Below are 12,472 nucleotides of genomic sequence, written 5' to 3' on the forward strand. Positions count from 1 at the left end.
GAAACTAATGCATGGAAAGCTTTGTTGTGAAGCACTTAGGAGTTGCTACACACAAGATGCCTGACATAAATCACAAAAGCAAGGCTATGAAAAATTAAGCTACTTTATATACATATCCTCTTTTTTCTTCTGCCCACAAACACGCACCTCTCATTATCACAGCTATCAAATACTGCAGATCACGCAGAGCATCCTTAACTCTGCCCCACCTGCAGCCCAGGGAGGCCAACCTTCTTCATTCCCTTCAGCAAATATGCCTGTACCAAATTATCCGTTACCCCACACAACTAACTTCTACACCAAACGCCCACAGTTACTAGTGTTGGGGGAGAAGAGTCTAATAAAGGATTGTGTGCAGAGGGGCAGAAGTGGGGCAGGGGGGCAGAGTTAGTTAGAAATTGCCATTGTGGATCAAAACTGAGGTCCATCTAATCCAGTGTCTTTTGGCCAGCAGCTGGGTGTGGTGCGTGGTCTGTTGTGTAAGGTGGCTCTGGTAATGGTTGGATATATGCTTGTGGGTGGACAGGAAGAATGAATGTACTGATTAGGTGGTTTAACTTTTTTTTTTTTCTTTTTTCTCTTTGGGGGTTTGTCAGGTCTGGGAGTGTGTGGCAATCCTAACTGCTTCATGATGTTTTGTGAGCAGTATTATTATTATTATTCTACCATGATCACACTGTAGACCCCATAACAACTATTACACTTCAACAAAATCCTTAAACTAGCATCAGTTGTTTTGGTTTTTTATGGACCAAATTTTAAAACAGCTTCAACCTAGCATCTGATTTTGCCCTTGCTGTGAAATGTGGGCACATTTAATTGTGACCCCTCTGTCTGATTTGCAAGCTAATTATTCTCTTCTCAGAAAGAACAGTGGTTCTCAGTTGAACCATTGTGCTGTTTAAATATCAGCTGTCAATCACAGTCAATTTTTGTAGGAAAAGGGGGGTTCTCCCAAGTCTATCTTACATTTTCATACACATTAATGTTTATTTCCTACTATGGATTTTACATGCAATCTGTTTTGATGAAATGGAAAAATTGCAAAGCAGTTGGGACTAGCTGTGGCTTCAGTAAGTTTCTCCCCTCACCATAAACTTGACTTGTTTTGTTCATTTTACCTCTTTCTAGGATAATCCCACAGTAGTCGTTGAAGACTTGCGGCTTTGCACAGTTAAGCATTGCGAGGACATAGAAAGACGTTTCTGCTTCGAGGTGGTCTCTCCAACAAAGTAAGGGGTAATTTTTTTTTAAAGTTCATATATAACACAAGTTTTACATATCCATTTCAGATTTGGAACTTAAGAAGGCCATGTAGGGTTCTGGACTAGAGGACCTCTTGAAGTCTCTTCCAATCCTATGATTCGGGAGTGGTCACAATGGAAAAAGAATCTCAACCACTTTGTTTTCTAAATCCTGGGACCTGGAGCATGCGATATTCTGGACAACCTCAGTGACTATTCAGTCTGCTTTTTGCACTTGTAATAAATATGCATTCTGGTGCTCTTTATACAGAAGTACAGTTGGTAGGCAGATTGCTGCTATATGGATCAGTTGCAGGCAGTACTGTCAGCTGCTTCTTAATAGTACAAAAATGGCTTCCAATTACATCTGATAATTTCTAAATTCAGGAATAAAGCACAACATAATATTGAATTTTTAAAAAGTCAGTTTTAGCCCAACCAGCACCATGTAGTATGAAATACTGCCTAGTGTGTTTAGAGAGGAAAGGCAGCTCTGCATGTGCAAAAATTGGACATTCATGTCAGGTTAGTGTCCTGTGGTATAAGGACAGCTGCTCTTGTGGGGTGCTGTGTGTGCGTGTGTGTTCTCTTCATCTTATTATTTGTCTGTTTCCTGCTCTTTCTCCCTCTACCCTGTAGCCGAATTCTACCTTTATTTGGCTTTTGCCTATCTACACTTTCTCAACCCTTCAGTTTGACACTTGATTACTTGTTTTCTCTGAACGTTAGTGTGGGCAGCAGTTTTTCTCTTTAAATCCCTGAAGTCTCCTGCCTTTGAATTCAGTCCCATATGTTAGACATCAGAACTCTGTGCCTTCTCTAGGACTGATGTCCATGTCCTATTTAGTCAGTCATGCAGGTGAATGGGAGATGAGGATGCAAAGCAGAAACTTCAGGATAACCACATGGAAATTAAACAGCAAATTAAACCATCCTTTGGATTTCTTAGTGTCCTACCAAGGTATCCATCATTTAGATTTGAGTATTTTGTGGCAGGAAATGTCTTCATTCCGTGTTTGTGAAGGGTCAAGCACATGTCAGCTGTTAACAATAATAGTAACTGTGTGGAGTAGTATGTATACAAGGATGTGCTGAAGTTTCTAACATAAAGCTTGCTTAAGAGTCTGGCTTTTAATGAATGAGTCTCTTCTTTGAGCCAATTGGTCAGTTTGCTTGAATCTCAAAGTCTGTGTCTTATTTCTCATAAAAAGAAAAGGAGTACTTGTGGCACCTTAGAGACTAACAAATTTATTAGAGCATAAGCTTTCGTGAGCTACAGCTCACTTCATCGGATGCATTTGGTGGAAAAAACAGAGGAGAGATTTATACACACACACACACACACACACACACAACATGAAACAATGGGTTTATCATACACACTGTAAGGAGAGTGATCACTTAAGATAAGCCATCACCAGCAGCGGAGGGGGGAAAGGAGGAAAACCTTTCATGGTGACAAGCAAGGTAGGCTAATTCCAGCAGTTAACAAGAATATCAGAGGAACAGTGGGGGGTGGGGTGGGAGGGAGAAATACCATGGGGAAATAGTTTTACTTTGTGTAATGACTCATCCATTCCCAGTCTCTATTCAAGCCTAAGTTAATTGTATCCAGTTTGCAAATTAATTCCAATTCAGCAGTCTCTCGTTGGAGTCTGTTTTTGAAGCTTTTTTGTTGAAGTATAGCCACTCTTAGGTCTGTGATCGAGTGTCCAGAGAGATTGAAGTGTTCTCCAACGGGTTTTTGAATGTTATAATTCTTGACGTCTGATTTGTGTCCATTTATTCTTTTGCGTAGAGACTGTCCAGTTTGGCCAATGTACATGGCAGAGGGGCATTGCTGGCACATGATGGCATATATCACATTGGTAGATGCGCAGGTGAACGAGCCTCTGATAGTGTGGCTGATGTGATTAGGCCCTATGATGGTATCCCCTGAATAGATATGTGGACAGAGTTAGCAACGGGCTTTGTTGCAAGGATAGGTTCCTGGGTTAGTGGTTCTGTCGTGTGGTGTGTGGTTGCTGGTGAGTATTTGCTTCAGATTGGGGGGCTGTCTGTAAGCAAGGACTGGTCTGTCTCCCAAGATCTGTGAGAGTGATGGGTCGTCCTTCAGGATAGGTTGTAGATCCTTGATGATGCGTTGGAGAGGTTTTAGTTGAGGGCTGAAGGTGATGGCTAGTGGCGTTCTGTTTTCTTTGTTGGGCCTGTCCGGTAGTAGGTGACTTCTGGGTACTCTTCTGGCTCTGTCTGTTTCTTCACTTCAGCAGGTGGGTATTGTAGTTGTAGGAATGCATGATAGAGATCTTGTAGGTGTTTGTCTCTGTCTGAGGGGTTGGAGCAAATGCGGTTATATCGTAGCGCTTGGCTGTAGACAATGGATCGAGTGGTATGATCTGGATGAAAGCTAGAGGCATGTAGGTAGGAATAGCGGTCAGTAGGTTTCCGATATAGGGTGGTGTTTATGTGACCATCGCTTATTAGCACCGTAGTGTCCAGGAAGTGGATCTCTTGTGTGGACTGGTCCAGGCTGAGGTTGATGGTGGGATGGAAATTGTTGAAATCATGGTGGAATTCCTCAAGAGCTTCTTTTCCATGGATCCAGATGATGAAGATGTCATCAATGTAGCGCAAGTAGAGTAGGGGCATTAGGGGACGAGAGCTGAGGAAGCGTTGTTCTAAGTCAACCATAAAAATGTTGGCATACTGTGGGGCCATGCGGGTACCCATCGCAGTGCCGCTGATTTGAAGGTATACATTGTCCCCAAATGTGAAATAGTGATGGGTGAGGACAAAGTCACAAAGTTCAGCCACCAGGTTTGCCGTGACAGTATCGGGGATACTGTTCCTGACGGCTTGTAGCCCATCTTTGTGTGGAGTGTTGGTGTAGAGGGCTTCTACATCCATAGTGGCCAGGATGGTGTTTTTAGGAAGATCACCAATGGACTGTAGTTTCCTCAGGAAGTCAGTGGTGTCTCGAAGATAGCTGGGAGTGCTGGTAACGAAGGGCCTGAGGAGGGAGTCTAGATAGCCAGACAATCCTGCTGTCAGGGTGCCAATGCCTGAGATGATGGGGCGTCCAGGATTTCCAGGTTTATGGATCTTGGGTAGCAGATAGAATACCCCAGGTCGGGGCTCCAGGGGTGTGTCTGTGCGGATTTGTTCTTGTGCTTTTTCAGGGAGTTTCTTGAGCAAATGCTGTAGTTTCTTTTGGTAACTCTCACTGGGATCAGAGGGTAATGGCTTGTAGAAAGTGGTGTTGGAGAGCTGCCTAGTAGCCTCTTGTTCATACTCTGACCTATTCATGATGACGACAGCACCTCCTTTGTCAGCCTTTTTGATTATGATGTCAGAGTTGTTTCTGAGGCTGTGGATGGCATTGTGTTCTGCTGTGTTCTGAGGTTATGGGGTAAGCGATGCTGCTTTTCCACAATTTCAGCTCGTGCACGTCGGCGGAAGCAGTCTATGTAGAAATCCAGGCTGCTGTTTCGACCTTCAGGAGGAGTCCACCCAGAATCCTTCTTTTTGTAGTGTTGGTAGGAAGGTCTCTGTAGGTTAATATGTTGGTCAGAGGTGTGTTGGAAATATTCCTTGAATCTGAGATGTCGAAAATAGGATTCTAGGTCACCACAGAACTGTGTCATGTTTGTGGGGGTGGAGGGGCAAAAGGAGAGGCCTCGAGATAGGACAGATTCTTCTGCTGGGCTAAGAGTATAGTTGGATAGATTAACAATATTGCTGGGTGGGTTACGGGAACCATTGTTGTGGCCCCTTGTGGCATATAGTAGTTTAGATAGCTTAGTGTCCTTTTTCTTTTGTAGAGAAGCAAAGTGTGTTTTTTGTAAATGGCTTGTCTAGTTTTTGTAAAGTCCAGCCACGAGGAAGTTTGTGTGGACAGCCTCAGAAACTGACATCATAATCAAAAAGGCTGACAAAGGAGGTGCTGTCGTCATCATGAATAGGTCGGAGTATGAACAAGAGGCTAGTAGGCAGCTCTCCAACACCACTTTCTACAAGCCATTACCCTCTGATCCCACTGAGAGTTAGCAAAAGAAACTACAGCATTTGCTCAAGAAACTCCCTGAAAAAGCACAAGAACAAATCCGCACAGACACACCCCTAGAACCCTGACCTGGGGTATTCTATCTGCTACCCAAGATCCATAAACCTGGAAATCCTGGACGCCCCATCATCTCAGGCATTGGCACCCTGACAGCAGGATTGTCTGGCTATGTAGACTCCCTCCTCAGGCCCTTCGTTACCAGCACTCCCAGCTATCTTCGAGACACCACTGACTTCCTGAGGAAACTACAATCCATAGGTCATCTTCCTAAAAACACCATCCTGGCCACTATGGATGTAGAAGCCTCTACACCAACATTCCACTCAAAGATGGACTACAAGCCGTCAGGAACAGTATCCCCGATACTGTCACGGCAAACCTGGTGGCTGAACTTTGTGACTTTGTCCTCACCCATCACTATTTCACATTTGGGGACAATGTATACCTTCAAATCAGCGGCACTGCAATGGGTACCCGCATGGTCCCACAGTATGCCAACATTTTTATGGCTGACTTAGAACAATGCTTCCTCAGCTCTCGTCCCCTAATGCCCCTACTCTACTTGCGCTACATTGATGACATCTTCATCATCTGGACCCATGGAAAAGAAGCTCTTGAGGAATTCCACCATGATTTCAACAATTTCCATCCCACCATCAACCTCAGCCTGGACCAGTCCACACAAGAGATCCTCTTCCTGGACACTACGGTGCTAATAAGCGATGGTCACATAAACACCACCCTATATCGGAAACCTACTGACCGCTATTCCTACCTACATGCCTCTAGCTTTCATCCAGATCATACCACTCGATCCATTGTCTACAGCCAAGCGCTACGATATAACCGCATTTGCTCCAACCCCTCAGACAGAGACAAACACCTACAAGATCTCTATCATGCATTCCTACAACTACAATACCCACCTGCTGAAGTGAAGAAACAGATTGACAGAGCCAGAAGAGTACCCAGAAGTCACCTACTACAGGACAGGCCCAACAAAGAAAACAACAGAACGCCACTAGCCATCACCTTCAGCCCCCAACTAAAACCTCTCCAACGCATCATCAAGGATCTACAACCTATCCTGAAGGACGACCCATCACTCTCACACATCTTGGGAGACAGACCAGTCCTTGCTTACAGACAGCCCCCCATCTGAAGCAAATACTCACCAGCAACCACACAACAGAACCACTAACCCAGGAACCTATCCTTGCAACAAAGCCCGTTGTCAACTCTGTCCACATATCTATTCAGGGGATACCATCATAGGGCCTAATCACATCAGCCACACTATCAGAGGCTCGTTCACCTGCGCATCTACCAATGTGATAGATGCCATCATGTGCCAGCAATGCCCCTCTGCCATGTACATTGGCCAAACTGGACAGTCTCTACGTAAAAGAATGAATGGACAGAAATCAGACGTCAAGAATTATAACATTCAAAAACCAGTTGGAGAACACTTCAATCTCTCTGGTCACTCGATCACAGACCTAAGAGTGGCTATCCTTCAACAAAAAAGCTTCAAAAACAGACTCCAACGAGAGACTGCTGAATTGGAATTAATTTGCAAACTGGATACAATTAACTTAGGTTTGAATAGAGACTGGGAATGGATGAGTCATTACACAAAGTAAAACTATTTCCCCATGGTATTTCTCCCTCCCACCCCACCCCTCACTGTTCCTCTGATATTCTTGTTAACTGCTGGAATTAGCCTACCTTGCTTGTCACCATGAAAGGTTTTCCTCCTTTCCCCCCCTCTGCTGCTGGTGATGGCTTATCTTAAGTGATCACTCTCCTTACAGTGTGTATGATAAACCCATTGTTTCATGTTCTCTGTGTGTGTGTGTGTGTATATAAATCTCTCCTCTGTTTTTTCCACCAAATGCATCCGATGAAGTGAGCTGTAGCTCACGAAAGCTTATGCTCTAATAAATTTGTTAGTCTCTAAGGTGCCACAAGTACTCCTTTTCTTTTTGCGAATACAGACTAACACGTCTGAAACCTGTCATTATTTCTCATAGAAACTGCATGCTCCAAGCTGATTCTGAAAAGCTGCGGCAGGCATGGATTAAGGCTGTTCAGACCAGTATTGCTACGGCATACAGAGAGAAGGGGGATGAATCCGAGGCAAGTACATTTACCTTTCAGGATCCAGTAATACAGTAAACCATTTCTGATCCTTTTTTTCTTCCAAGTGAGAATTGTAGAAGAAATTTTAATTATTTTTGTGAGTTCTCTGATCTGTGTCTACTGAATTAACTTTTCATCTAGTAAGGTTATTTTGACCGTTATGTTTTGAATCAATAACTTCTTTGAGCGATTATCTACACAAATTTCACTGTTGGAATGCATGCACCCCATGTGCACATATTGGGTTATTTTGAATGACGGTGTCTGTTGAGGGCTCCGGGGGCACAGGTGTGGTTCCGCTCCCACTGTAGATGAGAGAATAAGGGGCGAGGTGGCCTCAGCCACCTTGCAGAGCACCAACATGTGTCCCAGCGCCTAGGGGTAAACAATACCAAAAACTACAGAGATCTTGGTCCTCGTTCAGGTACCAGTCCTAGCAACAATTCCAACAGTGTCTCTCAGAACTGAGGAAATGTCAGTGGTTCCACTAGCAGTGCTCATCAGTCTCATCCTCCATAGCCCTCCAGCAGGATAAACACCAAGGAAGCTGTTTGGAAGGGAAACTTGAGAACTCAGCTAAATCATCTGTGGATCCACCCCCTTGGTTTTTGTTTGGCCTCTATTGTTTCAAAGAAGTCTGAGTTAGGATGACCTTGGACTGGTGGGTCCCAGAGGTTGAGAAGAAAGGTTCTCACCCAGTTTCAAACTGTTCACCTAGCCCATACCTACCTTCCATCTCCCATCCCTCTTCAGGAACTCTTCTAATGAGGCACTTCTACAACTAGAATTCAGCTCCCTACTACAACTGGGAGCTGTAGAGGAAGTTCCTCAAGAATTCAAAGGAAAATGCTTCTACTCCCACTGGTACTTGATCCCAAAGAGGAATGGTGGGTGGAGACCCATCCTAGATCTGTGACATCTGAATTCCTTCATTGATGTTTCAAGTTCTGGACGGTCACCTTAGCCTCCATCAACCCCCATTGGATCCTATGGACTGGTTTGCAGCTCATGACCTATAGGATGCTTATTTCTACATCTAAATAGTCCTGGAACATCAATTCCTGCGGTTCATGGTACGAACATCCTGCTCTCAGTACAGGGCCCTACCCTTTGTTCTGGACAGCCTGAGGCACGTTAAAAAAGTCGTTCCCCGATAATATTTGGGTTGGGTTATGGGGAACAGCAGCAACTGTTAATTCAACTTGCAAATTCTTAATTTCCGTGTGCACTTTAGCCAAAGGCACAAGGATTTTGTGACCCCCTATTAACAAAAGCTCTGCCATCTGTCCTGGCAGTATGTCTTCCTCCTGAACAAGGTCTCCCCTGACCACAGAAATTTCTGCGCCAGTATCCTTCCACCCAGGGAGTTCTTTGCCATTTACTCTGACAGCCTTTGTGCTTCCTGCCAGGCTGTGCAGTTGCTATTTTTACAAACCCTGTGTGATAAGTGGCAATTGCCTGAGGTGCCTCTGTGCTCTGGGTAGCAGCATTTCCATGAGCTGCCTGCTGCCTGTTCCCACTCAGCACCGGGCATTTATTCCTCAGGTGCTCAGTGGAATTACAATGATAACACCTTCTTGGCTCTTCTGTTTTTCAGGAGAGTTGGGAGGAGGACTGGAGGAATAACTTGGGGAGGTGAGAGCCTACCCTCCCATCCATTCTCCTTCTTCCCAGGGGTAAAATGAGGACCCTGCTTCCCACCAAACTTAAACCCCTCTGCCTGTGATTTATTTCTAATAGATGCTTGAGATTCAAATTCCTCTGCAAAAGTATCAAACTCCAACAGTTTTCACCTTTTTTATCCCATAGACACTGTTTCACCTCATCATTAGACATATTCAGGAACTGTTCCTGGGCAACCAGATCACACATTTCTTCAAAGCTTGAAATACCTTTTCCCCTTACACACTTATCCAGTAAATGTCTCATTCGGTTTACGTATGCCACATTACTCATTCCAGCCCCTCTCTTAATGCTTCTAAATTTTACTGTAAATTTCAGGTGTAATCTGAAATTTAGTTTTTAAAACCAATTCCTTAAATTTACCATAATTTGAAGCATCACTAATTGGCATCTTACTGAATATAACCAGAGCTCTCCCAGACAACTTTGGAACTAAAGTGGTCATCTTTTGATCATCAGCAATCTCATGGAGTACTCAGCCTTTCAAAGGTGATGAAATATTCAGCAATTTCCCCAGTCTCACTATATGCAGAACACAACCACTCCCATTTGTGGATTTTTGGAGAGGTGGGGCCCTCTGGTGTGGGGTTCTGGTTCTGCTTCTCTATCAAGGCCAGTTCAATGCTGTCTCACTTTTTCTCTCTCCTCCATGTCTTTGGCTTGCAGTTCCAGGGCAGCTTTTTGCCTAGCTGCTTCTGCCTTCATCTGCAGACTCTGTAATTCCATATGTCTTCTGTGTTCGTTTTCGTTTTCTGCTCCCTGCGATCTGCAGAGCTCCAATTTTGCAACTGTTTCACTATCACTCATTTTCCTGCTTTTTCTGCCCCTACTTCCCTTGCCCGAAATAAGCAAATAGAAAATAACAAACTGGTAACTACTTTCTGTTCTCTAGCCAACACGCTTAAAACTCCCTTAAAACCACCACCAGTGTGTCAGAGCAATAAGCTGTGCACATTACCCTGCTCTCTGTGCCACTGTGACGGGTTGACCCCACTTTCTGGAGTGCCACCTCATGTACTGGGGTATCACTGAGCCCCCATGTTCCACCAGCCTGGACTCCTTCACCCTGTCCTGCTATGCCAGGCCCTCAAGCCTCTTCTAGCACACACAGACAGGTTGTAGAAGGATATAGACACTGAAATCAGCTCTGCGTGGAAAGACTCAGCTTGGGAATTGCCCTTTCTGGAGCGTAAACCCAAAATTTTATAGTCTTGCACTGCACAGAAATCTGTATGGCATAAACTCATTAAATTTGCTCCCCCCCTCAATGTGGAGGAAGATAAGCACAGCTTCCCCCTTCTCCCTTGCTGTTAGGAATTCTACAAACTGGGTTTTAGAAAACGAACGTTTATTAACTACAAAGGATAGATTTTTAAGTGATTATAAGGGTTAACAAACAGATCAAAGCAGATTACTGAGCAAATAAAGCAAACGCAAACTAAGCTCAATACACTAAAGAAACTGGCACCTAAATATTGTTCTAGGCATTTCTTTCACAGGCCAGACAACTTTTTCTGGCCCAGGCTCAACTCTTCTTCTCTCTTCCCTGCCCTCCCCCCAGTTCTTGTTTCTTAGATCTTCTCAGCAGTCATCGTGGGGGAGGATTCAGTGAAGAAGGAGCCCTGATTAACTTTCTTCCCTGCCTTAAATAGGATTTACATATGGCAGGAATCCTTTATTTCCCAGTTTGGTCTCCACACCTTCTGTGGAAAAATACTAGCAGGCCAAGATGTGGTCCAGTACCAGATGACAGGATCACATGACCCTGCAATGTCAAAGCAGCATCCCAGGAAGCTTCTCAGGAAGGTGGGAGATTAGAATCTTCAAAGTCCTATTGCCCTCCCAAGTGGCTCATTGACTAACCAGCCAGTCTTGTGGGCATTCTCCAGGTGCGAACACTTTGGTAGTTGATACATAGTCTATATTCCTAACTTCAGGTACAGAAATGATACATGCCTACAAATAGGATAATCATATTCAGTAAATCAAAACGTTTCCAATGATCCCTTACATGACTCATCTTGCATAAAACCTGTCTAAGTTATGCCATATTCTTATCATAAGCATACAGGGCGTAGTGTCACAACATCCACACCGACTCTGATGTAATATACAAAATTCATAGGAACAGTGATAGATTCCTAGTTGGCAAAAGGATACCTGCCACAGCACCTAGACATCAGTGACGGACATACGACAATTTTATGTGCACTCAGTAATGCAAGTGAAAATCTGCCTGAAGCTTCTGGGGCACGTGTCGTGTATGACCTGCAGCTTGCTAAACCTCAAAGGGTGGTTAAGATCTGTGTATTAATCCAAGAGAGACTGTAAGGACATGTGGATACCTCTCCACAGAGAGCCTTTCTTCATTAGACTAGTGGATACACCCAGACCAGGAATGCACAGGAGCTCCATTGTCTGCCTCCCTCCCTCAGATTAATCTGATCACGAGTGCCTCCATCTATAGCTGAGGAGCACACTTGGACCAACTCCAGATTCAGGAGAAGTGGTTGGCTTTCATGTCATTCCTTCATATCAGTGTGTTGGAACTCCAAATAATTCGATTGGCATGCAGAGTATTCTTACCTCTCCTTTAGGGTCTCCCTATGCAAGTGCTTATATACAATACCATGGTGATGCACTACATCAACAGGCAAGGAAGGGCCCTATTCTCCCTCTTGTGCCAAGAAGCTATGAGTTTGTGGTTATGGAGTATTCGGCACCAGGTCACCCAGTAGCTCTCCATCTCCCAGGCCTTAGGAACATCTTGGTGGGCCAGCTCAGCAGAGATTCTCCAAGAGCCACAAGTGGCCCCTCAAGCCCTTGGCCCTCCAGACAGTTTTCTGCAGATGCGGCTACCCAACAATAGACTTGTTTGTGATATGCCCCAACGACAAATGCTAGAGGCTCTGCTCCAGAGGAGGTGGAATCTGGGATCCCACACTGGTGCTTTCCTCATCCCTTGGTCTCCAGACCTCCATATATGCTTTTCTCCAGGATCCTGTGAAAGTTCAAGCAGGATTCAGGGACAGTCATCCTGATAGCATCCGCTTGGGCCAGACAGTTCTGGTATTCATACCTGATGAGACTGTCAGTTCAGAGGCCAGTCACCTCACTGAGTCTGCCTCGCCTGCTCTCTCAGAATAACAGTCAAGTCCTGCACCTGAACCCAGAGTAACTGAACCTGACGGCCTGGATACTGGCTGGCTGATGTTCCCCAGGAGGAGTTGTTTGCTGGCAGTCCTTGAGATCTTGCTGCAGAGCAGGAAACTGTCCACAAGACAAACTTACCAATGTAAATAAACCAAGATGGATTTATTTTAATTCACTTATTTAAATC

The 12,472-nt window shown here is 44.6% G+C and overlaps 1 protein-coding gene across 5 annotated transcripts in view; it reads left to right on the plus strand.

Moving 5' to 3' along the window:
* The window catches only part of ACAP2 (ArfGAP with coiled-coil, ankyrin repeat and PH domains 2), a 119,686-nt gene that overhangs the window by 72,176 nt on the left and 35,038 nt on the right, over positions 1-12,472 (plus strand). For all 5 annotated transcript variants that reach the window (XM_038415405.2, XM_038415404.2, XM_043492975.1 and 2 more), the window contains 2 exons: positions 1,132-1,232; positions 7,341-7,446. In XM_038415405.2, the coding sequence (XP_038271333.1) occupies positions 1,132-1,232; positions 7,341-7,446 (207 nt within the window). The remainder of the gene's footprint in view (positions 1-1,131; positions 1,233-7,340; positions 7,447-12,472) is intronic.

Source organism: Dermochelys coriacea, chromosome 9, assembly GCF_009764565.3.
Source record: "Dermochelys coriacea isolate rDerCor1 chromosome 9, rDerCor1.pri.v4, whole genome shotgun sequence".
NCBI lineage: Eukaryota > Metazoa > Chordata > Testudines > Dermochelyidae > Dermochelys > Dermochelys coriacea.